Here is a 26,467-nt window from a genome sequence, read left to right as displayed (position 1 = left end):
TACAGAAAAAAAATCCAGAAAATGGAAGTGGTGAGTTTTTTTTTTAACTAAGGAAATTCGTTCAGTCAAGGCAGAGGGCCAGTTTGAACAATGTAAGCCTGAGACGTCTTTCACAGGGGGCTGTGTGCCCTTTCAGTGTTCTACTTTGCTTTGCTTCTAAAGACATGATGTCTATTTTCCGTAAAATTTCTCGGAAAGTATTTGTACCCATTTATTTTCTTTTCTCAAGGAACTTGCAAGCAGATCTTGCGGTGTGGTGAGCACACACACATTTTCTCTCCCCGTTGGTGCCGTCCTGTCCGGGGCACAGCACGCGGACTTGCGGTGGGTGATTGTGCAGAGGACGCCCCCGGCAGCTCCCGGGCCTGCAGGCTTCCTGGAACCTAGACGTTGGGAGCCCAGAGCTTGTGAGCCTCTTGTTCATGGCTCTGTCTCCAGGGCTTACAAGAGTGCTGGGCACACAGTAGTTGCTTGATCCATATTTGTTGGTTTTATCTATGATGATATGCTGACTAAATGATGAGAGTATATTATTAAGGAATTTCAGTTGAGTTTCCATTTCCTCGGTTGCTAGATCTGTAATATTTTAATCAGCCTATGTCAACATTTCTAAAATTATTTCAGATTTATCAGTGACATCTGAAGTTCCACTTAACTCTTTTGCAATCACTAGTTTCTTGGGACGTACAATTCTTAGGAAAAAATGATTTAGACTACAAGAATTTAGGAATTTTAGGGGAAAGCTAGAGCTCATTTACTTTAATAGCCCTAAAGATGAGAAAAGTGAGACCCAGGTTTACGGAGCTTTTAACAATCGATTCTGGATCCCAGATTTCCTGATTCTGAACCTGGTGTTCTTTTTTTGGATATTAACCCAAATACCTTAAAGCTTTTCCTCTCTGTTGCTCTCACTTTTGATCTCTCATTTGTGAATACTTTCTTTAGACCAAACAGGGAATAATAAAGTACTCCAGGAGAGGGGAACTCAGAGGTGAACTTCACATGGAAATGTTACAGGCCTGCTGCAAGGTGCAGCCAACAAAAAAAAGCGAGCTGGCAATCTGCCTTCCATGCAAAGGTTATTTTTCTTATTACAACAAAACTAATTAGTGGATTTTCTAATGTAAGAAAATGTTGCTGTTAGTAAAAGTTTCCTCTGTGCCAGAAAGCAGATGGTGGCAGTGAACAGTGTTTTTCTTTTGCCAGGTTTTGTATATGCTTTCTAAACCTGCAAGAGATTTTGCTTTTCCAGATTCAGATTTCTGATCTTTTTTATTTTTAAACAGAAATAGAAACTTATATTTAAATGTACTTGCATCATGTGGTCTGTTTGACATATCATGGTTCCTTGAAAATGTTGAGTAACATTTGATGTTCTGCATGAATTTCTTCTCAAAGAGTCTTGGGACTTTTTAATGTTGTGCTATACTTTCCTTACGGAAATCCAGAGGTCGTGCTTTGAGAACGCCACAGTAGGGAGTTTTGGTGGGGTTATGAAAAGCAGTGTAGGAGATTTTCTTTATGTGGCAAAAGAAGAAAAAAAGATTTTCTATTTTCTTTTTTCTTATTTTGCTTTTTTGTTTTTTGCTTCCAATCACTGTGTAAATACCAGCTTTTCTCAGTAAGGTTCCTTAGAGCCTGCCTCTATTCATGATGACGTCAGGGTTTGTATACAATTTTGAATAATTCATTTCCCTATCTACTGCCGGTGAGATGTTACACTCTTCCTGTTAATTTAAAATAGTCTTTTTGCCCAATGTTTTTTATGAAATTCCTTCCAAATAGGTTTGTTCAAAGTCTTCCCCTTTGAAGTCTAAGCATGTCAGAACAATACCAACATGGCGGCATTAAAACAAAGTGCTTTCTGATTTTAAGACCAGGTGGGAGAACATGTGACTACAATAGTGTGATGTGAGGCTGTTTTGTATGATAAAAACTTAAGACTCTGTTGACTAAGACTTTAGAAAATTTCCCCTTTCTACAGGACATCCATTTAGAGGAGAAAAGGAAATCATTAAATTGTTAGATGAGTTGCTAAAGTATGGAATAAAAATGGAAAATGAAAACCAGCCCAGTGATTTTTTTTTTTTTGGAGATCATTTGGATAAATATAACAAGAAATTATTGCCCCAAAGTTACTAAATGGAAAAGAATTATGAAATTCCGTGCTGTTTTTGGAGGTGGTAGCCAGACTTAAAGGAAATAACGGAGGCCCTCATCCCTTCTTTTACAGCATTCCCATGTTAAGCTCTGCTATTGTTCCAACCATCCCCCAATACAAACCTGATAATTGAGAGACACCATGCAGGTATTATGTCACCTTTAATTCCTGAATAAACTCTGATTTTTTTTCTTGTAACTTTCCCCAGATCTGTTGCAAATAAGATTTCCTGTCTCATTTGAAGAGCTGCTATTTCTGACCCCTGTTCAAAGATGCCACTTGTTTTGTTACTGCGGTTTTTTTTCTTTTTACTATTTCTTCTTTTTCTTTGTTTTCCCCACTTACAATTTGTTTTTAATCTTTTTTTCTAGTAACCAAAAGATAAAATAGGACAGTTTAGAAGGGCCACTGAGCCATTTCAACCAAAAATGATTTAGTCACCTTTTATTCTTTGCTCATCTTATCTTTCTTATTTATTTATTTATTTATTTATTATTCATGGCTGTGTTGGGTCTTCGTTGCTGTGTGCGGACTTTCTCTAGTTGTGGCGAGCAGGGGCTAATCTTCATTGCGGTGTGTGTGCTTCTCATTGTGGTGGCTTCTCTTGTTGGCGGAGCATGGGCTCTAGGAGCGCAGGCTCAGTAGTTGTGGCGCACGGGCTTAGTTGCTCCAAGACATGTGGGATCTTCCCGGACCAGGACTCGAACCTGTGTCCCCTGCATTGGCAGGTGGATTCTTAACCACCAGGGAAGTCCCATTCTTTGCTTATCTTAATATTGTAAATCTGAAAAGGCAGAAGTGATATTGAAATCACTCTGAACCCCAGGTTTGGGCCTTGGCTGTGTGAATGCTGCAGGGGGTTAAACATTGCTTCAGGAAGCTCAGCAGGGATAGGGTGTACGGGTGAGGTGGGGTAATAATGGGGTAAGATAGGCAGGTAGAACTGCTCGATTTTGTTCTGTACGCTGGTGCTCCAGCTTCCCTCTCAGCTTTCCCTTGTCTGTAGGCTTCCACCGTGACCAAAAAATTGAAAAAACCATGGAACCCAGAGATTCATCATTTTTGTTAAATAGAGAACAAACAGATAAACCATTTCCTATTTGTAGAAATCTCCACCTCCTCTCTCCTCCCCTAATAGACTTAGGAAAGTGTTCTCAGAAACACTCCATGTTACCACCACTGGTGGAGATTGGGGGGTTGGGGGGAATAGCTACTCTTAAAAAACAAGTAATATACACTTTAATAAACGATCCAGAGTTGAATGAGTGGAGTTCTTAGTCAACATTATGAGCTACCTCAGAACTGAATAAAAGCTCACAATGCCTTGCACACAGTAGGTGATAAATGTTTGATGAACTGAAATAAGCCTCTTTCCCTAGGAATCACTAATTATTAGTCATTCTTTAGAGTGATAATGGTTCTTGAAAAGTGAATCAGGATGAAGTTCCAGTCACCCACTTAGACTTTTTGATGAGGAGCAGGTGTTGAAGATAGCACCTCTGTTAGAAACTTTCCAGAAAACATGATTTTTTTTTTAAATCAAAATAAATCCAGGTGGCAAATAAGAAACTTTTTTTTTTTAAAGCACATCCTGAAGACAGTTCATTTGCCTAATCCTACGTAAACTATTACTAGACATTGTATGGAAGACAGTTTAATTTTAGGATTATTACTAAGCAAATTACTCATCCATACTGAGTTACCGAAATGGAAAATACTTACCCCCCCTTCAACATAACCACAGAAAAGAATGTAGATTGCATCCTAAAATGAAAATAAAAATGGCAGATAAAATGAACTTCAGATGAAGGTGAAAGCACATAAGCTCAACTGGCACCTAATTGGGTTTATGTGGGTAGGACCCCATGATCTGTGGTGAATTTCTGAAAGCTTTTCTGGATTCAAAGCTACATAAGTAAATTCATGTGTTTTAATTATCTAGGTTTTTTTTTTTCTTTTTATGTAGGGTGTTTGCAGTTTTCTCATTTGTATCAACTCACACATTTTTGAAATTTTATAATTTAGTATAGTTTTGGTTATAGATTAAAGTTCACTGACTAATCTTTTTAGCATGTTTAACTGCTCCATGGTATAAAGATACACAGAACTTGATGGCTTCCAAGTGTGGTTCAAACATCCAAAGCACTTGAGATTAGCACCATGTGAAGAAATTTTAAAATATTGTACTGCAATTAATTTTAAATAACTTAGCACTGCATATGTCAGGGAGAAAGCCATGATAGAATCCAAATGGAAACTCCTAAAAGTGAAATGATTCAGTACATTTAAATCATTTTATCTATCATAAAGACATAGAAGCAAAACATATATGATTATTTCTACTTGCAGAACGCTTGGGTGAATTTCTAAAGAATCAGCTGTCACTTGAACTTTGTTATGATGCTGTGGGAGTCTGAGTACCCCTTTTTGGCTGACCAAATGATGGCTCCCTGTTTTCATGCATATTTGTTAAAAGTCCAGAAACCAAGTTGTTAGGGAAAAGTTATTGTCAATGTGGAAACTGAAAGCACATTGTTAAAAAAAAAAAAATTTTACATAACATATTATAACAACACAGGGATTAGGGGTGCCAACCCTCCACACAGTCAAAAATCCTCATATAACTTATAGCCATTGCTCAGTGTATGCCATTCTTCTGTATTTGCGGTTCCACATCGGCAGATTCAACCGACCATGGATCGTGTAGTACTATAGTATTTACTATAGAAAAAAAATCTGCTTATACAGTGAACCCGCACAATTCAAACCTGTGTTGTCAATGGTTGACTGTATATATGAGAAGGTATATCTAAAGTGTTTTTGAAAAAGTATTGTCCTCAATACTAGTCTAAGACCTAGGACCTAGGCTAAATTCTTCAAGGATACCTTATACAGTAGCTTCTGAAACAAAAAGTTTCCTGGTGTTCTGAATTACATGATGGGTTAAGAAATAAAAAGAAAACACTGTTTATTGGTTCCTGTAGTCAGGACTGGCCAAGTCACTGAAGATAAACATTTACAATTCATAGTAGGGTATTTGTCATCATTTATAAGGTAAAGAAGAGACAGTCTTTGACTTATAATGATTATTGAACTCATGTTATTTCTAATTGTACTTATGATCAGCAGCTAATATCACCCAGTCCCTTTTGATGAAATGTGGGTCCCAGCCTTGAATGCAGCCAGAAGACCAGCAACTGGATTGCTAATGATCTGTTTCAAATTAGAACTCTAGGGCTGGAAAGAACCTTTACGGGTGCCTAACCCCCCTCATTCTGGTCCTGAATCTAGGACCAGAAAGCCAAGCCTATGAATCCCGTAAGGTCTGTTCTCACCACATGGGATATACCAGCATCCAGTCATGCAGTCTCCCCAAAGCCAGAAAATTTACCCCCAGACATCTGTTGACATCTCCCAAGATAGGCCCTATTGTATTTCATGGCCCTGAAAGAGCAATTCTTTCACCCTCTTCAATTCCATTTCAACAAATATCTATTAGTACGTATATGTTCTAGATACCGTGCTCTGTGCAGTAAAAATAATGAGACAAGAAATAAAAGTAAGTAGTCAGTGTGATTCTTTAACCAGTTTCTATACATTAGCAAATGTCTGCAGTGTACAGTTAGAGTTATAGCTGCTATAATTTACAAGGCATTTTAAATCATGCCATTCAGTTCTCATAATCTTGAAAGTCAGGCATTTGGAAGATGAGTAAATTGAAATTCAGAGGAGTAAAGGGGCTTGCCCAGTTCCACAAAGCGAATATAAATGGCCAAGAAGGGACTCAAACTCAGGTTTTCTAATACCAAGTCCTCTACCTTTTTCAGTGTACCACAGCTACCTTTGTTAAACAGTCATTTCTGTGAAAGGGAGTACACCAGGCCTGATTAGGAATAGTGTCTATGAAGTTGTTTCTAAGGGGGGAAAAACCTGATTTTTAAAAACCATTTTGATATTTTACACCATTCCCAGCAATGCTAACTATGCAGTAATATAGCTTCATCTTTCACGTGAAAGGACTCTGCCTAAACCTCTGTACATCTTACTAGAAAAGTTAATCCCAGCCATCCATTCCACCACCAGTTAGCGTCCAGGCTACTGTAACTTCTGCTACAAGGCTACACTTAGTGGTACAGTACTGATTGCGAATGGTAAGAGAACAAAAGCCATTACAAGTGTGCACAGTAACACGTTGCTGTACATTAATTTCACCAGAGGACAGGACTTAATCAAGAGGGGATGCCACAGAACCTTGATTTTATTATCGTTATTCCGATTGACTTGAGAGATCCTTGAGAGCAGAGACCTTGCCTTTTTAAATTTTTATCACCACATACTCAGGGAGAAAGGCTCATAGTAGATGCGTTGATGAATGCCTGAATTAATGAATGGAACAAGTAAGCCCAAAGACAAGGAAGTTAAAAGGAGGCAGTGCTTCTTCAGGAGACTCTTCCAGTATCATTTTCCCCTTTGGTTAGGAGTCATGGTCTGAGCATTGGAGCACTGCAGAATCCCAGGCTTCTCCAAAAATCTCTAGCTATCACTGGTGTTGGGACTCACAAACACACTGATAGTCCTGTTTTCTCAAAAGCTTCAAGGGGGGGAAAAAAAGGAAAGAAAGAAAGAAACAAAAAACCCCAAACTTCCTGATATACCCAGCCACAGAATCTTCAGCCTTCTCATTAAGGCGTCTGCATTTTTTAGGCAAATTGTTACTATGCCATTCTCATGATCTTCTTTGACAGCATTATTCTCTGGTTATGGATATGACACGGGCCAGTGATTTGATTTGTGAGAGTTTCGTCATTTAGTCAGTGGATTGAAATCTCTTCCACCATGCTTTCTCCCTGTGTCCCATCCCTCCCCTTCCCACCCTCCCACCAATTCTTAATTCCCTTTCCTCCTTTTTTTCCTTTCCAAGCAGGAAAATGTCACAGTAAACCCCACTACCTTGTCATCCAGAATTCCATGGGAGCCTTTGCTCAGGGGGTCTTCTTCTTGAGGCCTTCACCTTACTTTTAGACAGTTGTCATTATCTTTGTATAAAGGTCATAGCTAAATTGAATCAAAGGAAAGCTGTGTTTTCCTGTCGATGCACAAAGGCAGTATTGACTTCCCTAATCCAGTTTGCTGAGGGGTGAGAGAATTAAATTAGATATCTAAGGCACAGAAATTGAGAGCCTTTGAAAACAAAGATAAGGAGACAAGACTGTCTTTTCCCTTTTCCTGGGAGCTCTGGGCTCAAGATTTTGCAGGTGTGTCATCTGATCCACGGCTTGCATCGATCAAAACTGTGCCAATGCATATTTAATCAGCGAGGGGACCCTGGATGCATTATGGCCATCATCCCTATATTGAATGGACTGTCAGACTTTCTGCACACTTCTCCACCCCTACCGTCCCCTCAGCCCGTGCCCCCTCCCTTGCCTCCTTGTTTGGGAAGCTTCTGCATTTTGTCTGAGCAGCTAAAAAGTGTCTTTGTTTTTAGCTGCTGATGCATACAGCACCACTGAGGAGAATACAAACAAGGAGAGTCCTAAAGTGTTTATTTTGTCTAGGAAGACAAGCTCAACCAATTTGATGCCTTTGGTAAGATTTTCAAACCCTGTAGAAAACCAACAAGAAAAATAAAAAGAAATACACTTTTCAACTCTTCATGTATATATTTTTTAAGAAGAGTCAGTTTTATTAGGATTTAAAAAAAAAAAAGAGGATTCCGGGGTAGATACTTTAGTAATAGAATAAAAGAATAAACATTTTTCTATTACGATAGAAAAAAGTATTTAAAAAAAAAAACTCCCTGGTCTTGATCATTAGGTAGGGCATGTTAGCACATTTTTTATTTATCAGTCCAAATTGCATGATAAAATTCACCATTCTGTCCTGAGGCTATCGTGCCTTTAGGGAATTCAATGAGTGTAGAAAAGTTAAGATAGAAGGTGAGCAAAAGTTAGAGTTGGATGTATTTTTTAAAAGTTTCAAAGGTTTCATAGGAACGTCTATTGGTGGGGGTCCTTAAAGTGATGGGAGGTTTGGAGTTTTGCCTCCGACAGGTTATTTCATGGGATTATGGTCACCGTTGGTTTTCACACAGGTTACAAAGCCAGACAGAGTGTTGTCTGATAAACAGATGTAAGGCACCAAGTCTGCTTAGAATAAAGAGCAACAGACTGTGAGCACATATTTAGGATTCATTTAAACTCATCAACATAGTCTAGCTCATAGTTCTCTGTCTCTAGTCTACTTTTGAGGTAGCTTCTTGCTGGTAAAGTAACAAGGAATTTTCTTTTTTCTTACTACAATTTGCTGTGGAGACTCATGGGAAATTCATTTGCATACATCTTGTTACAAAGACTGACTACTTCCTGGCTTAGACAAAGTGTTGCCTGATAAACAGACTTAACACACAAATGTCTGTCTGGAATAAACAACGGCAAGCTGAGATTTAAATTTCCATTATCAGAGATAATCTCTTTCCCAGTATATTGGAATTAAGAACCTTTACTTTAAATCCAGGGCTGTGATGCAGATGCTTTATACCAGAATCATGTCATGTGTGGGCTGGGGTTGATTTTTTTAGAAGAAACAAAAATGTATATGGATGGGAAGATTTATATCGCAGAGGTAAAAGTACATTTCTTTTTGGGGGACCTTATAGTTTCAAAATCAGGTCTTCTTGCATTATTTTATTTGAGCCACACAACAACTCTATTAACTTAGGCAAAATAGTCATTAGTGTTCCCATTTTACAGGTGAAAAAACCCGAGATCCAGAGTTAAATTATATAGCTCAGATTTTTTTAGGATTCCATCTTTGTACCTTTTCATACTTCTTTCAATAGTGAAATAGGAATGCAAAAAAAGTTAATCCTTAGAATACTAACTGAACTTAAATAGCTATGATTATCCTCAACAGAGATCATTTTATTATTTTAATAAAATTTTTTACAGATATCCAGACACATGAAAATAATGTGTATAGACTATAACTAAATTATGCATCATTTTCATTTGACACATTTGTTTTTATAGTATGGAAGTATACAGGGAGTTTTTCTACTTCCAGTTGTATAGATTGACTACATAAGTAATCTTCAAGTATATTTTCTTCTAAGAACCCCAAGAACTTACTGTTATAATTAATTTTGTTTGTGAAAAAAGTGACTCAAAAGGGGAAATTGAGCACAATTCTGATATGCAATAATGTTATACTCATGGCTTTTTAGGCAGGTCTTTGTTTACACATTAGTGGGCAGGTAACCAGGTTGACTCACTAATGTGAGTTCTGAATTGATCAACAGATCACCATCACATGTTAACACAGCCCCTGTTATGAGAAAAACAAAATTCAAAGTGGTTACATCAATTTTAGTTTATTTTAGTCAGAGACCCTTGTCAAAGAAAATACGAGAAATTATACATTTAGTCAGAGTATCGTGCTTACATATCTTTTGTAATCACCACATTCTTGCCATTGACTTCATTTATAACTTTGCTGAAAAAGCCGACGACAACTGGAAATCAGCCTCATGCGAAGATGGAAGGTTTAAAGATTGAGTCATTTGGTCTTTACTTTCAGAGTGACTGAATTTGTAATTTTCAAAGCTTAGCAATGATTCCCCCTCAGTGTCATAACACAACAATGGTGAGACCATTTTACTTCTTTTCTCAACGTGTTAAAACTGTGTATCATTCCACAACCTCCCTGCGCACGTAGCCAAATAACACGTTTATGAGTAGGTGATAAGACAGTTGAATCACTCTTCAACCTAAACACTCATCATCATACACAGCCCTGACTAAACAGATGGGCCTTGAATACCAGCATTAATGCCAAAAAATCTAATTCCAGCAAATTTAATATTTCACAAATTCTTCTTCAGAAAGGCATGTAAAAAAAAAAAGTTTTAAGAAAGAAAATGGTCGTCATCTAGATTATATAACGCTTTTAAGTTCCGACCCCGAAAATGCCATACCCGGGAGTGGCTAAGGGGTGGATCTCCCGAGCAGCTGGCAGGCCCCGGGGTGGTCTGGTGGAGCCCTTCCAAGTCTCTGCTGCGTGAACACAAGCCTTCCCGCTCGGATTCGGATTAGAGGATTCAAGGGCCAACGTGTACAAACTAGCCTGGTCCTTTTGGAATTAGGGTTTTCCCTCTGCCCCATCTCCCCACCTCCCTTCCGGTGAAGAAGGATTTGCTGTGCATACCTTGATTACTGCGGTTATCATGACCCACGCAATTCTAGCTTACTGGGAAAGTTACACAGATCAAATTTTGTATTTTAAATACGGTAAAGATAAGACTTCCCATTTAAAGAACCATGGAGTGTTTCCATTTTCAAAGATAAGAAAACTTTTATGGTGTGACTCACCTCATAATTTGTTTTAAAAACCAGGTTGTTGTGTATTTGTTTTTTATTAAGTAGGCCACAGTTGTATACATTAATTACTATTAAATATTGGTTTGGTTGTTTACTGAGCTTAAAGGATTTTATCCATTCTCTGAAAATGCTGATGATAATTGAAGATTTTTGGTGGTCCAGATTTAATGATAGTATTACAAAATTCTGTTTGTTCTTTGCCAGACCATAATGGATACTGTTATATTTAGTGGATGGTATTGTATTCATCAGTTTTACTCGTAAGCCCCAGATTGTATATACATATGTGCACCTGTGCAGTGACATTCTACATCTCAAAGGTTTTTAAAATATTTCCTCACACCTCAGTCTTTAAGGTTATGGTGACACTGGAAAAAACAGACAATGTTCCTAAAGTTTATAAAGTATTACAATAATATTTCTTTTATAACTGCAGCTATGAGAGAGACTAATAAGCAAAATGTTGACTATTATAGCCATTTTTCTAGATTTCCTTACTGTAATAAACATCTTATGGTACTGAATGATCAAAATAGAGTAATTCTAAGCCTTATACTACCAATCAGAAATAGATTTCTATAACATCATGGACGTAGAAAAATGAATCTTGGATTCTTTGGCTTGACTCTTTTGCAAACTACTCATCTTCCCAAACCTCTGTAACAAAAAAAAAAAAATCTACCTAAATTTTTAAAATCTTTAAGTTCTACAATCCTAGAGGGTATTTATTATATTCAGAATATAATCACTCTATTCCTTATTGTCTTTTACCCCAGGAATGTTCCTAACGCTTCATTTATTTGCAGGAAAGTATTCATTCCTGACTTTGCCTTTTCTTTTTCACACTATGAAAAACAACTTCATCTCTTTTTGGTGGCATTTTCACTTTCTTTCTTTCACTTGACTAACTCATTTTTGTTTCTGGATGCCTTCTGATTTCTTCGTATCACCTTGTAATTTGGGAGATTTAAAACTGGACACAAAATTCTAACAAAGACTTTTCAAGCTTCATCTTTAACCAAATCAATATGCATGTAGGGAGGTTGAACTTAGGTGAAATTATTTTTCCCCTGGAACCTGAATTTGTACTTTCATGGTCCATAGACTTCTGTTGATATCATGTTGACTGAATAGGAATTACACTGGTTTGTTTCGGGGTGGGAAGGGTTCCCCACCACTGCGTGGCTGCTCTTCTTTTATCAGCTGTTCACAACAGCAGTTGTTAGGATTTTGAGTCCCTCTTCGGGCATCAGAATATGGCAGCTTTCTCTTATCTTTGTGTTTTTTGAATGTGTGAAATATTCCTGCCATCCATCATTTTAGCCTGCACACATTTCTGGGGGGCCTTTTATGTGTCAGACACCACTCTCAGCTCTTATTATTCTAAGGAGCCTCTTGTGGGTGTGTCGGCCAGGGGATCAGAGGAGGTGATTGTCTGCAACTTCTAAACGCTGTGCAAGACTTCCTACTCACGAGCCAGAGGGATGTGCCTCTCTCTTCCTTGCCAGGTCCCACGAAGGGGGACATGAAGCAGAAATAAAGACCTTTTCTACCCTACTTTTTCATTTCATAAGTCCCAATCTGCTTTTAGGTGTGAATTTAGTATATTTTCAGTCACTGGCAGTGGTTCAGCATTAGAAAGCTGAACAACAAGTGAAAATTCATCTCTTTAGTTCAGCGGTTATCAAATCCTTAGCTGGGCCAGGTACCCTTGGAAGGTACTGGGGGTAATACTAGAGGAAGAAAGGAATTCTTTTCTTATGGAGCTCAAATTCTCATAGGAGATCATTGAAAAGTACCTTCGTGCAACATAATGTAAGTCACATTGTAAGAGATTGTATGGCCAATAAAAGAGGAATCAGAGAGGAATAGTTTAATTCTGGGTCGAGCACAAGGAAGATTTAACAGTATTTCATCTTTGCATCATGCCTAGAGAACAGAAAATACATGGAAGCGATGTCTTTATTTTTGCTTGACCAGTTTTACCATATTGTCATGTTTTTGTCACTCTTCACCATACCAAAAGGAGTATTCTCTGAGGTTCCAAGTTGAAGGGGAGCAGAATTGAGGTTAGGGGGACTGGATCCATGCATAAGTAGCAAATCCAGTACAAGGTTTCTGTTCCTGCACTGCACATGCTCATGGAAGCAGAGGCTAGTGTGTAGGCATTAGGATTTATTTTATTCCTTTCCCTAGTGATTATACTGATAGTAAAATATCTTTGTCTGAGTACTCCAGCAATATAGCTGTAGGCGCCATAAAAATGCATAGGTAGATGACTACCAGTTCAATTAAGAGGTCTCAATCCAGCCTCCTATATGAAAACCCTGTCAATTTTAGGTTTAAATTTCTGCTCATAAATTTTTTACAAACCAAAAGAAAAATTGCTTTTCTTTTAGGTTAGGTTGAAGTCTAAGGTTCCTTAAACAAAAAAACAAATCCCTAGATGGAAAAAAAACTGATAACCCTAATATACTTCCTCACAGTAGCATTTCCAACTCCATCATTTAAACACATTTTAAATAATATTCTCTTCATTGTAATATACAAATTTTCTGGCTTTCAACCAGGGAACCAGAGAAGGTCACTGCTGTGGGAGACTCAGATACAGGAAGGGCACCCAATTCTATGCAGGTGTTTTCTTTTTTTTTTTCTGGGGCCTCTAATTATTTCAGGTGGTGGGAATCAAAAGACCATGTGATAATTGTCCCCAAAAGTAAGACATAAAGTTACCTTGGCTTCTGACAAGTCTCTACCAAGTATTTAAAACAGAAAAGTAAATTAGTTGTTAACCTTCGTGATAGTGTTTTAATGCAAATGCTTAAGAAAGAGATCTTTCATTTGTATCAATTATGTATGGGTAGAAATTAATTTTATAATTCTGGTTTTCTGGTCGGCTCCATACTTAACAGCATTGGTGACCTTTTGCAATACCAGAGGAAAGTATCCATGCGTTCTCAGCATAGAATTGCACCAGCACTGGGTAATTTTGTTCCTTGTTGGTTCAAAATAGAAACGGCATTCAACAGCCCATGGTAGAAAATAATTACTTAAGTCTTCAGATCATTTAAGTTTTCTTGTAGATCTTTAGCTTTCCCTATCCGTTACCAAGATGGTGTATTTTAGTATGCAGTCCTCCGGTGGAGAACAGTATCCCCAGCTTTTGAATAAAAGTGGAGAAATTAAATTCCGTTTTCAGTTTGGCTAGATGCCTTCTCCAGTGTTTGTATCTGAGCTTTCACAAGAGTGCTGCGGCCCCTTTCAGACCAACTCTGAGCTGTTTTCCTGCCGCTCAGTCATTTGCTGTTTGTTTGCTTCTTTTTCTGTGGCTTGGAATTTTAAACTTTCTTTGAACATACCTGTTGCCATCTTTTGTTGCTGTTCATGTTTTCTATAATTATGCTACCTTTCTATAAATATAGGGTGACAAATGTAAAAGAAAATTTAAAAGAACAAAGAAGTCCACTTTTAGATTATTAAAACAATTGTTTGGATCACTCATTATTTTTTTTACCTTAGCTTAGTATTAATAGTTAAATATCAGAAAAGTAATTGGCTATGGTATATTTAAATTAATTGAGATAAAAAATATTTTTCTTTTTGTAAAGTGATTAATCGTAAAGATATTACATCAAGAAAAAGAATATTGGCTAAGCTATCATATAGAAAGTTAGGTTTGCTAGTCTTATTCCAAAGAAAATGTTCTGTTTGGCAAAATTTTATGTATCTATTCTGGGACATGATCAGGAAGAATTTTAACTTTCCCTAACACAAACTTAGATATTTTCTTTAATTTTAATAGTGGATATTAATGGTTTAAAATTTTCTAGTACAAAAATAATGAAGGTATGTCTTTCTCCTAACACATGTTGAATTACTTCTAAGAATGTTTAATTTGTAATTTTTAATGGCGAAATTACAGGATATTCCCTTAGAAAAAGAGAAGGTAGTCATGCCGTGTTTTTAAATCATTTGCTATAAAAATAATGTTAATTTATGGAGTTAAAATTTCAAAGGTAATCATGCCGTGTTTTTAAATCATTTGCTATAAAAATAATGTTAATTTATGGAGTTAAAATTTCAAAGGTAATCCGATATAAATTGTATTCCAATTTTCATTGCAGACTTTGTGTTTAACTTTGTGGTTCATTCTGAAGAATTTCTCTAAAGTTTTTTGACCTGTAATGCTTTTTGTTTGTGTCTTCACTATGGCTATTGTTACATTATGATAAAAGCTATCACTTTGCCAGACAAATAAAAATTCAAATTTTCACATCATTTGCTATTTGAACCTTTGAATCAATCTAGAATTTTTTCTCTAGTTACCAGGTTAAGAGCATCCGAAAATTTTTAAATAGACATTTAAAAAATAGTACTTTCCAATAATTAAAATCTTCATTTGCCTAAAAGCAGGGAGCCTTTCTTAAAGTAATAAATTAACACTTCTCGACCTAGGGTCACTAGTAGTGCTGCTACTTTTTGCAGTATCTCCAAGAAAGAGAATGCTAAAACTGTAACTCTGTTGAAACAGAATTAATATTTTCAATTTAATCACAGTTAAGTGTCATGACCTTTCAGATCTTGCACTGAACTTGCTGAAATGTGGTCAAATTTCAGGCAGCCCATTCTAACCCTGTGAAGTCAAGGTAAAGTTCAGATCCAGGCTTTCCACAGATACAGAGATTTTTCTGAAAAAATTTTTTGCTTGTTTTTTGATAATGTTATATATTGTTTCAAGTCTCAGAAAATGCTTTACATAAAAAACTCTCTCCTTGAAATATTTTGCCTTTTTTCTCCTTTCCCCCCAAAATGTATCATAAGCATTCTTACTTCTATTTCTGTGAAATTTTTTGATCTAACTTAATTTTATCTCATCTTAAAATTAAATATTGCTTTATTTTAAATTATCTCATTTAGAAGTTAATTTGATTGAATTAAATTTTTTCGTTTGAAAATGATTGTGTTTTTAAAATAAAAAATAAATGGGATCCAATAAAGGTGTGTAAGAACCTGTTTTTGCTCACAAGGCCTGTTAGGATCTCCCAAATGCATCAGTACAAGAGGAAAAGAATACTTATAAAATAGGGAAGAAAGATGTCTTTGAGTGATCCTGTTATTTTAAGTAAATGCACTAGAATATTAGGATTCTAGTATTTAATGGTGTTAGTCTGCATAGTCTGTTGCTGTAATACAGAGCTAAATATCAACAGAACTTGTTTCTGTTGTTTGGGTTGCTTTTATATACCAGCTTCAAAATATGTTTTGACACTTTATTATGTTCTGAATCAAGCTTCAGATGTGTGTAATGAAGGATGAAGTCTTTATCAGACTCTAGTGTATAAATAATGGAGAAGAGCAGTTTGGAAATGGTCTCTCTGTAAGAGGATGGTTTCTGAAGAGTTTCAAGTTATGATCTGGCGCAAGCCAAGCGCCACCGGAGGTGTCAACAGAACCGAGAGTCCTCTCTGAAGGCACGGGCTGCGGCCTCTGCTGCTTTTCGCCCCCTGTCTTTTCTCTCCTCTCTTTTCGATCATCATGTCACTTCTGTAACGTTCTCATTCCTAGTTTCCATGCTGAACCTTTTGAGAAAGTCTGGCACCTCTGATCCATTTTCCTTCACAGACCCTGTAATTTTTGGCTGTATTTTTATGTTTTTCAGATTCAAGTCAATCTGAAAGTCCCAGCCAGCCAAGTGACGCTGACATTAAGGACCAGCCAGAAAATGGTGAGTTTACTTTGGGACTCTTGACTGCTGCTTTGAGAGTCCATGGTAGCCAGCAGCCAACCAAGTACAAGGATTTTGAGGTCTGCCCCTATGGGCGGCCCACGGTCGGAACGATCTTGAGGACTCAAGGAGTTTTCTGGGCCACTCTAGCCGCCCCAAACCCTTCTTCCCCTCAGCCACAAGCCCTACAAGGGTACTCACAAGAACCTTAGTTCCCAAGAAAGTTGATTACTGTGAGAGGCGGTGTTGATTTACCAGATCAAGATCTTTTACAGCGTAAGTGAGGAGCCAACGCCTTTTCATTTCAGTTCCTTTTAAGGTGGCAAGCGACCCACAATCTTCTTCACTAGTGATTTATGTTTATTGACTGACAAGTATTTTTGAGGCCTTTTCAAAGCCTTTGCTAATTGCTTTAAGAAAATCATCTCTGCCTTTGAAGGATTTTTCACTTCAAATTGTCTAAAATAAAACACGAAGGATACGTGACAGAATTAAACTCATCAATTGCATAAATATATAAACTTTCCTTTGCAGAAACTTGACTAACCTAGAATACACACTTTATATATGAATATAATAGTATCCACTAAAATACTAACTGTGTGGTATATGCACTCCAAGGACGAAAAAGGTTGTCATAGGTTAGAATTTAAGATTGGGTAAAACCAAAAAAAAAAAAGATTGAGTAAAACCATCAGTTTCAATAAAAATCAAGAAGTAAACTAGTGATACCCATGACATGCTAAACATTGTATTGTACACTTTCATTGATATCATCTCATTAAATTCCAAAGTGATCTTCCCTGGTGAGAGAGCTGAAGACTCTAATGGGAACTTGACCTTGAGGGACCTTTGAAGGGAATATGGCACCAAGGCTAAAAGCTCAGGCTGTGGTGTCAGACCTGTGTTCAAAGTCTGCCTCTACTACTTCCTGCCTTTGTAATGTTGAATAGATTATTTACCCTCCCAGAGTATTGATTTATTCCTCATCTTTGAAGTGGTATGGTAATAATTGTATTGACAGGTTGAAGAATTAAATAAGATAATGTGTATAACATACTTACCATAGTATCTTTCATAGACTTTACACTAAAAAAGTTGGCTGTTGTTCAGTATTCCTTGTATTATTTTTCTAGTCAGTATAGTTCTACCATACATTGTTTTTCACTTACTTAGAATGACCTCATTCCTCCTGACTCTCTTCTTTTTGTTTTTCTATTTTTCCGTTTTGATCTCCATCTGATCTTTTGGAATAGATAGGTAAACTGAATTATGTCAGTTTTGTGGTGTGGAGGATTGAGTTTACCACACTGAATATCCTATCACTGATTTCTCAGGATCGTTTCATTTCCCAAGCCTGGGAAATTCTTTATAACACTGTTGGGCTCCCATATTAAATATACACTATCTGACTATTCTTCTCCTCAACCTGGTATTTTGGTGGTATTTTCCTTATCAAAGTCATCTTTTCACAGCAGGCATTAAAAAGAGAAAAGGAGAGAGAGAGAGAGAGAGAGAGAGAGAGAGAGACCTCTGAAGGCTTGTTTTTAGTGTCATAAACAGCTACATCTTATTTTTTGTTGACATTTTACAGAGTGATATTTATAGACTAGTTTCATTCTTTATTTCCCACTTGCCTTATAGACGATGCCTTATAGTTTCGTTTTTTTCATATGTTATATCTCTTTATAATCTGCCTGAAGTTGTGTCCAGAGTGATTTGTTTTATTTTCACCTTTAAGAGCTGGTGGGCTGCCGAGGTGTGTGGTTCACGTGTTTGGGTCTGGCCGCCCCTCTCGCCCCTCTCGCAGGCCTGCGATTCATCTGTCTTCATAAAATGGCCGACAAGCTGTTCACATGCAAATATAAGTTGAGAGCATGAGAGGCCTGGCATGCCTTTCTGGAGCTGCTGTAATACCGAGACTGCGCGTTTCCCATTCCAAAAAGAAACGAGGATTGAGCCTGGATTTTTCGGCCAAAGGCACAGAGAGACTAGCCAAGTTCATTGTTAACCCCAGATCACTTGGTGCCACCTCAAGGATTCACGGTACCATTTGGGAAGGATCGTGTGAGTTCAAAGAAAGAAAGTATTAATATCCAGGAGAGACAGTAATAATTTCCTGTGTTTCAAATTTCTGTTTATTTCAGAGAAAAGTTGAAGTTGGTTCATCTTAGACAATTCCAACTGGAGCTCAGACTAGAGGAATATCAGCCTCTTCAGTTTCCTCTTTCTGCCTTTTGTCAATCTCAGATGAAGTTATTTGAGGAAATATTTCCTCTTCCTTAAAGTCATATAATCCCTAAAGGAAAATAAATGAAGATTTCAGGACTAGGTATTTACATGCATTAGATGACTTTCTGGGGTTGCTTTGATAAAGAGTATTCTTTCATTTTCATTACCCCAGGTTATGGAAGATGAGTTCTTGAAAAGTTCTTGTTTGTTTGTTTATTTGTTTCATTTTTGTTTTTAAGAAGGGAACTCTCATAAGTATATCAACAAAACTCAAGAACTTTTGAAATCTTGGTGGATGAAGAAGTGACAGACTCTGGTCTTCAAACAAAGTGGGAACTCATTATTCCTTATTTATGTATATATTCGAGGGGAAATAATATTCTTTTTATGCTAGCTCTTGAGGAGAAAGGTAATGGGAAACGAATGGTATTTTCCTAGTAAACCATGGAAAATGAGTAGACAAATGGTAACATGCTGTTTCATCCAAAACCATAAACTAGGCCATGTAACTTTACCTAAAGTGGATGCAGCTGTTTCTTCCCTGCCCAACTAGTCTGTTTTTTTTCTGTGGAATTTTTGCTTTCTTTTCTTGTACTCCCTTAAGACTCAACTGTAAAAGAAAACAAATCTTTGTCCAATTAGAGTATTAGATGGGAATTTTGAAGGAATTATCTGAAGCCCAGAGATAAAGTATCAGAATCTCTGAAACTCAAAATTGGTATAATATAATGATTAAAAATTCCACCTCTAGAGTCAAACAGGCCTGATTAAATAATGGCTGGATGACTCTGAATAAGGTATTGCCCCAATCTCAGTATTCTTATCAGTAAAATAGGAACACTAAAAGATCCTTCCTCATGAGTATTAAAATGAGAATATGCCTGTGAAACAGCATAATGCCGGCTTCATAGTAAGGACTCAAACAAAGGTAACTACCACCACTCTCTAGTTAAAGCTCATATCTGTAATGAGATACACATATTCAAGAGGTCAAAAGCTGGGAGCCTTGGAGTGGAAGGGGAGATAATATCAGAAATAAACCAAGACTCTTTAGAGACAGCTTTTGTAGATACCTACTCTGTTCTGAAATGTCAGGCTTAAGTCTCTTAAATCTGTCCATAATCCCCACAGTGGCACATCTATTTCACTGTTTAGTTCTCTTCTCCGCATTCTGTTTACCTCCCAGGAGTTGAGAGCTACAAAAGTGATTCAGAGTTGCTAGAACCTTCAGAATGAATGCTCAAAAAAGTTATTCTGGACAGAAGGGACTCCACTTAGATGTCTTTAATTTTGTCTGAGTTTTTCCTTGGCACAAACCAAATAGAATCTGGCTTATTAAAACTATAAGCTGATGAAAGATAGGATTCATGACCAATTCCATATGCCTTGAACATGACAGATACTTAGTATTTATTAAAATTAGTAAGTAGATAAACATACTGCCATTATCCCCAAATAGTTATTGAGTATTTGCTCACTATTGATTTTCCAGGAAGTTTTTAAGGAAAAAAAAAAAGAAACCCTGGAGAAGTTGAAATCTAATTTGGGTGTGGGTATAAGTTGTACAGTTGTACGTGTATGACGCATGGGCATACATACACAGATATGACTAATACTGCTGGGAAACCAAATCTAAGGGCTAATACTAATGGCCATAGTAGATGAGGAGGAGGTGTGATCAAAGATATGCAGTACCAACAAACAACCCAATCCAAAAATGGGCAGAAGACCTAAACAGACATTTCTCCAAAGAAGATATACAGATTGCCAACAAACACATGATAGGATGCTCAACATCACTAATCATTAGAGAAATGCAAATCAAAACTACCATGAGGTATCACCTCACACCGGTCAGAATGGCCATCATCAAAAAATCTACAAACAATAAATGCTAGAGAGGATGTGGAGAAAAGGGAACCCTCTTGCACTGTTGGTGGGAATGTAAATTAATACAGCCACTATGGAGAACAGTATGGAGGTTCCTTAAAAACTAAAAATAGAACTACCATATGACCCAGCAATCCCACTACTGGGCATATACCCTGAGAAAACCATAATTCAAAAAGAGACATGTACCACAATGTTCATTACAGCACTATTTACAATAGCCAGGACACGGAAGCAACCTAAGTGTCCATCGACAGATGAATGGATAAAGAAGATGTGGCACATATATACAATGGAATATTACTCAGCCATAAAAAGAAACGAAATTGAGTTATTTGTAGTGAGGTGGATGGACCTAGAATCTGTCATACAAGTGAAGTAAGTCAGAAAGAGAAAAACAAATACCGTATGCTAACACATATATATGGAATCTAAAAAAAAAAAAGGTTCTGAAGAACCTAGGGGCAGGACAGGAATAAAGACGCAGACGTAGAGAATGGACTTGAGGACATGGGGAGGGGGAAGGGTAAGCTGTGATGAAGTGAGAGAGTGGCATGGACATATATACACTACCAAATGTAAAATAGATAGCTAGTGGGAAGCAGCTGCATGGCACAGGGAGATCAGCTCAGTGCTTTGTGACCACCTAGAGGGGTGGGATAGGGAGGGTGGGAGGGAGACACAAGAGGGAGGGGATATGGGGACATATGTATACGTATAGCTGATTCACTTTGTTATACAGCAGAAACTTACACAATGTAAAGCAATTATACTCCAATAAATATGTTAAAAAAATAAAAAATAAATAAATAAAAGGAGAGTAAAAATTCCAAAAAAATCCCCAAAAATATTTGTTCCAAAAATGATGATTCTCTTAGTACTTGCCTTGGTCACCTAGAGACATATCAAATTAGACAGCTTATAATAAAGAATTCACTTTATGTGACCTAAGTTTAAAACTTGTCTTCTGTACCAGAAAGAAAGTGAAATTTTATTGGGATAATAAAGAATTTTAAAAATTAAAGTCTCTTCCTAAAATTATAATTATGCTTATTACTAATATTTCCACATGAATGCACCTGAAAAATTAAGACTCCGTGTTGAGAAGAAAAAAAACTAGAGAATGGATATAATTGAGCAGCATTAACTTAGAAAAGTTACATTCGGGCAGTGGTTTCATGTGTTGAGAACAGCTTTGATTTTCCCCAGAACTCCAATTACTATTATTAAAATGTTAAACCTGAAACAAATATAAGAAAAAAATCAAACAATACTTTTAAAATTATTGCAATGCATTACTTCATGTCAAAGAGTTAAAAAAGAAAGAAAAAAAAAAAGATATGCAATATCATCATGTTCCTTTATGGTTGATGACCATAGGGAATGGAATCCCGACAAAGTTCTCAACTCTGACTAGTATCGTTCATTTAATCATTTTGCATATTACTGAAACCCCCTTTCTGGCTTTTCAAGAGCTCCTGAAGGTTTTAAGCCTTATTTGTTAGACTTTGACTTAGAACACCTACTCAAACCACCTTTGCGAATTCCCAGAAGGTACTTTGGCTACTGTCAAGAGTATTTGTGGATATTGGAATGCTTTATATTTGCAGTGCTTTCTCGATATTTACAGGGCCTGTGAACAGTCCCCCAAAGCTTGCGTCCTGTGGTGCATCAGGTCAGGCGTTACTGAGGGAAAAGCTCGTGTGATAGCCTTCCTACTTAATTCAAGGCACACTTCTGTGGGACCACGCTGAGGCAATAGCACAGTCCAACACTGGCACTCTGAAAGCACACTCCCCACTGGGACTCCCTGTGGATGCACCCTTAACTAAAAAAGGAAAGAAAATGTGGTGTTCCCTTGCTGGAAAAAAGAAGAGTTGTGTTCACATGTGTTTTGGTTTTTTTGTTTTTGTTTTTCCTATTTACTGTCTCTCATCACCTGCACAGGCTGCTAATAATAATAATAACCTCATCTTAGTGGTTTTTAAAATGTGATATTTATAACAGGAAATCAGAGTTGGTATTTAGATAATTTTCTTTAGTTTTAATCATGTTTGCTCTGCCTTATTTAGCTGGTAGTTGCACGTATGTCGGAGACGTCAGCCCTCAGATGGGCCTTTGCAATCAGTGGAAGGCCATGAATCATGATGCTTGCCCCAGATTTTGAAAATTTCCAGCTCTACCTGCCAATGTGAAAATCACCCTGGAGTACTGGTTGAATCTAGCTTTCATGTTCAACATCTTTATTTATGTCATTCCCATCCTGTATCACCAAACTAGGGATCGTTGCTAGAAGTTGCTGGAGGAGCAAGGAATGTACTTTTCTTCAGTCTCAATTGTCATTATCTCACTGGTTATCAGTTAACTCACTTCTGTGAGTATTTTGAATATTTTAGTACTTACGAAATAAATTCCAAGGCTACTGACTTCCCGACTTAAGATTTATATGTAGGATTCACTTTGTAATTTGGAGGTGAGATAAGAGAACTATAAATTTCTGTTTCTTTTTTGGACAAACATTCTTTTATCTGATAATATTCTCATAAGAAAGTGCAGACCCTTTGCTTTAACTTTTTTCACTACCTCCTCAAATATGTAGTAGATACATTGCAATATTATGTTATAATATTAGTACATAGTTGGAAGGCAAAATAAAATTCATAATTCCAAACGCTAAGAATTGTTTCTTACTACTGGATGGACTGCTGTTTTAGGAACTATTTTGTTTACTGGGTCATTTTAGTTGGGTCATTTTAGGAATTTTGGAGGCAACGTGCAGCCGAACAGGTAGCGTTTTATTGGGAAAGCAGGAGCATTCTAGCACCATTGACTTGTAAATGCAACTTGTCAGTATTTCATAATTTGCATGACTTTCTTTTGCAATTACCTAGCAACAGTTATTCTCAGCCGTGTTTCTTCCAAAAACCCTGCAGGGACAGACACAGTAGAGTGACCACCAAAATAACAGCAGTAACAGTAATGATCAATATTCTAAATATTGTAAAGGTCCCAACTCAGGGAGACATTAAAACCTAAATGCCTTCTGGTTTCCAGATCTGTGTAATTAAATTCTGACTGATGAATTTTCAGCAATGCAATGGAGCTAGCCTATCTTCTTTTAGAGACTGGGGAACTAGAATTTGGTTTAATCTAAAAATGTCAGTCTGAGACCAGGTGAATTGTGCTTTCTTAAATATTGTTAGCAGATGTGACCCATCATTGTTTACAGGGGCTCTTGAGAAATGCCTGCAGACAAAGGAAATTCTTGGATCTTGCCTTTTGAAAGATGAGGTACCAGCTGAGGCTTCCCCCATATGCATGCTGCAGTGAGAGTATGATGAGCTTTACCACAGGATTCAGGGTAGTTAAGGAGCCTTTTCAACTGAAAAAGAAGGATGAAATTTGTAGTCATTTTAAAGAAGTAGTTTTACCTCTCACATTCTGGGTGTTTTATTGTCTACATACAGAGGATAACAAGCTGAACAGACTTTAAGTAGTTGGCTAGTAGCCAAAATAGGGAATGTTTTAGACCCCTATTCCCCTGATTTCCAAATTCTAAAACGGACTGGCTGGGTGGTCTATTTCAGACACAAACCCCACCTCCTCCCCTCTGCCAGTGCCTCACACACGAATAGTTATAGAGGAAAGAAGAAATAAAGAGGTGTCTTTCTGGTCCTCAAATTACTTCATGCCTATGACTCTTGTTCCAGGAGAGACAACCATTTGGATGTAACATTGCAAATAGAAAAGTGTTTTTAAGTGTTTGTTTATAATTTATATGGGATTGTGTAAATTTATCCATAGATCTCGATTCTCAAAATATGAAGCAAAACAGTTCACGTAGTATTTGAATCGGGCTCAAAAAAGAAATCAAATGCGGTGCCGTCATCACATCACAGTTGCATGGAGAAGGTGTGGTGGAAGGTACACCTGGTGTTTGGCTGCAGTGCCATCTGCCCTTGTTCTCTGTTCCCTGTGGTCGAAGCCTGGATGGCCTCTGATAGGACCCTTTGACAGATCTCCTTAGAAGGACCTGCAGTGTGCTCCTAACGGTCACTTTCACATACCTCTCCATCACTGAAAAATCCGCATGATGAATTTTCAGGGAGGCTAGTTTGGGTCAGGAATAGTGTATGAGCTTTCCTTGCCACAAATAACAGGGTCTGATTTGACATTTGACTATGAATTTGTTGATTTAAATCCTGTATATTATTTTGGGGAAAGATTTATACATCTGTGGATCATATTAGTAAACTGAATGTAATATAAATAATTTATTCAGGGATTTGGAGTAGCTAATCCAGATTGATTAGTTGTCTGCTAGAAAAATTCATGTGACCACAAGGATTTTTGGCACCTTTTCTCCCTACAGCTTCCTCATTCTTTTTCTCTTCTTCAGGTTTCACTCAGCTCCAGGCAACTCTGTTCCCTTGGCATTACCTTGTCGTTAAGGAAATCTACTGGGATAGCTCAAATCGAGGTGGTGGAGGGGTAATATTTACTGCGGATTACTCTGCCCCATCTCAGTTGTTAATTTCTATACTTGGTTGATTTTATCCCAAAGGGAACAGGGGAGTCTCATATGCCTTATCCACAGGCATCGTATGGCAAATATCCAAAGAGAGAAGTATAAAGGATGTTATGGTGAGGCCCAGCAAAATACTAATAGGCTTCCAACAATCTCTTCATGAAGGAAAGTCAGTGTTTTCTTAGATCTCCGTAGGTATTTTGCAACCAGAGAGCTTCTCAGCAAGCAGCATTTGTAAACTCGAGATGAACGAGTAGAAGCCAAATCACAGCTTCCGAATAGGTCAGATTAGCAAAGGAGAGCTGCCATTATAAGCCTGACACTGAGCATCTGTTAAGGGGAAATCAGTTGTCCAAGTCACTTAAAGACCTGTACCTCAATTTTCTCATAAGTAATTTAGCAGATAGTTATTAAGAACCCGCTGGGTACATTTGGACTTTGTACTGTATGCATTGAGGGAATACAGTGATGGATCAGACATCCTGTTCTAAAGGACCTGATAGTCTAGTAAGGGGAAAGAGGCTTCATTCATTCATTCATTCCTTCATTCAACAAATGTTTATCAAGTGCATTCCAAGAATCAGATACTGCACTGAGCAAAACAGGTAAAATCTCTCTTATTCCTTCTGGTGGGAGGAAACAGACAATGAACTAACTAATATATATAATATACCAAATGGTATGAAATATTATGCAGAAAAATAAAGCAAGATAAGGGATAAACAGTGGAGGATATGGGCGCTATTTTACGAAGGGTGGTCAGGGAAGGCCTTTTTGATCTGTTGACTTTTGAGCTAAGACTTGAGGAAGGTGAAGAAGAGAATTATGCAGATACTTGGGACTTTTGTTCTAGAAAGAGGGAACAGTAAGTGTAAAGACCCTGAGGCATGTTGGAGGAACAGTCAGAGGGTCAGTGAGGCCTGCGGGGCACAAATGAAAGAGGAGCAGTTGGAGATAGGGGTAGCAGGAAGCCAAATATAGTGGACCTTGTAGGCCAAGGAAAGGACTTGGCACATGCTTGATAAACTATGATATCCTCTACAAGGGTATGCACATACCAAATCCATTCATTTCTTGATGTGATGGATATGCCCTGAGCCCCGACACTGTGTTAGATACTTAAAGTTCAGTGGTGAATAAAGCAAAAGGCCTAATTCATAGCATTGTCAAAGAAGGAGACTCTCGTCTGCCATGGCAATATCTTTTAGTATCCCCAAAGGTTTTCCCTTGTGCGTGTATCACTGAAAGCAGAGTCACTCGCCTGGGATAGTTGGCTTCACATACCCTCTTATGCAGACGATTCTTTTTTCATTTAATGGAGGTCTAAATCTGTGGAGCTGCAGTTTAACCCTTATCTCAGGACTCCATTTAGATTGTAAATCCCCAGGTCTCAAGTCCATGACCCTGAAGCTTGATTTTTCTCCCTAATAGTTGCCAGATTTAGCAAATAAAAATACAGGATGCCAAGTTAAATTTGCATTGCAGATCCACAACAAATAAATTTTTTTTTAGTATTACATGGACTCTACTTATTACAAAAAAGGATTTGTTGT

At 37.4% G+C, this 26,467-nt stretch overlaps 1 protein-coding gene across 13 annotated transcripts in view; it reads left to right on the top strand.

Annotated features, from left to right (window-relative positions):
• The window catches only part of NFIA (nuclear factor I A), a 373,135-nt gene that overhangs the window by 164,411 nt on the left and 182,257 nt on the right, over window positions 1–26,467 (top strand). For all 13 annotated transcript variants that reach the window (XR_014235007.1, XM_082357481.1, XM_082357488.1 and 10 more), the window contains one exon: window positions 16,199–16,264. Coding sequence is in view for 12 of the 13 variants with exons in the window: in XM_082357481.1 (XP_082213607.1) it covers window positions 16,199–16,264 (66 nt within the window). In the remaining variant the exon portion in view is untranslated. The remainder of the gene's footprint in view (window positions 1–16,198; window positions 16,265–26,467) is intronic.

This window comes from Balaenoptera borealis (assembly GCF_965194805.1).
Source record: "Balaenoptera borealis genome assembly, chromosome: 1".
In the NCBI taxonomy this organism is placed as follows: domain Eukaryota; kingdom Metazoa; phylum Chordata; class Mammalia; order Artiodactyla; family Balaenopteridae; genus Balaenoptera; species Balaenoptera borealis.
This window is presented reverse-complemented; position numbering and strand designations above follow the sequence as displayed.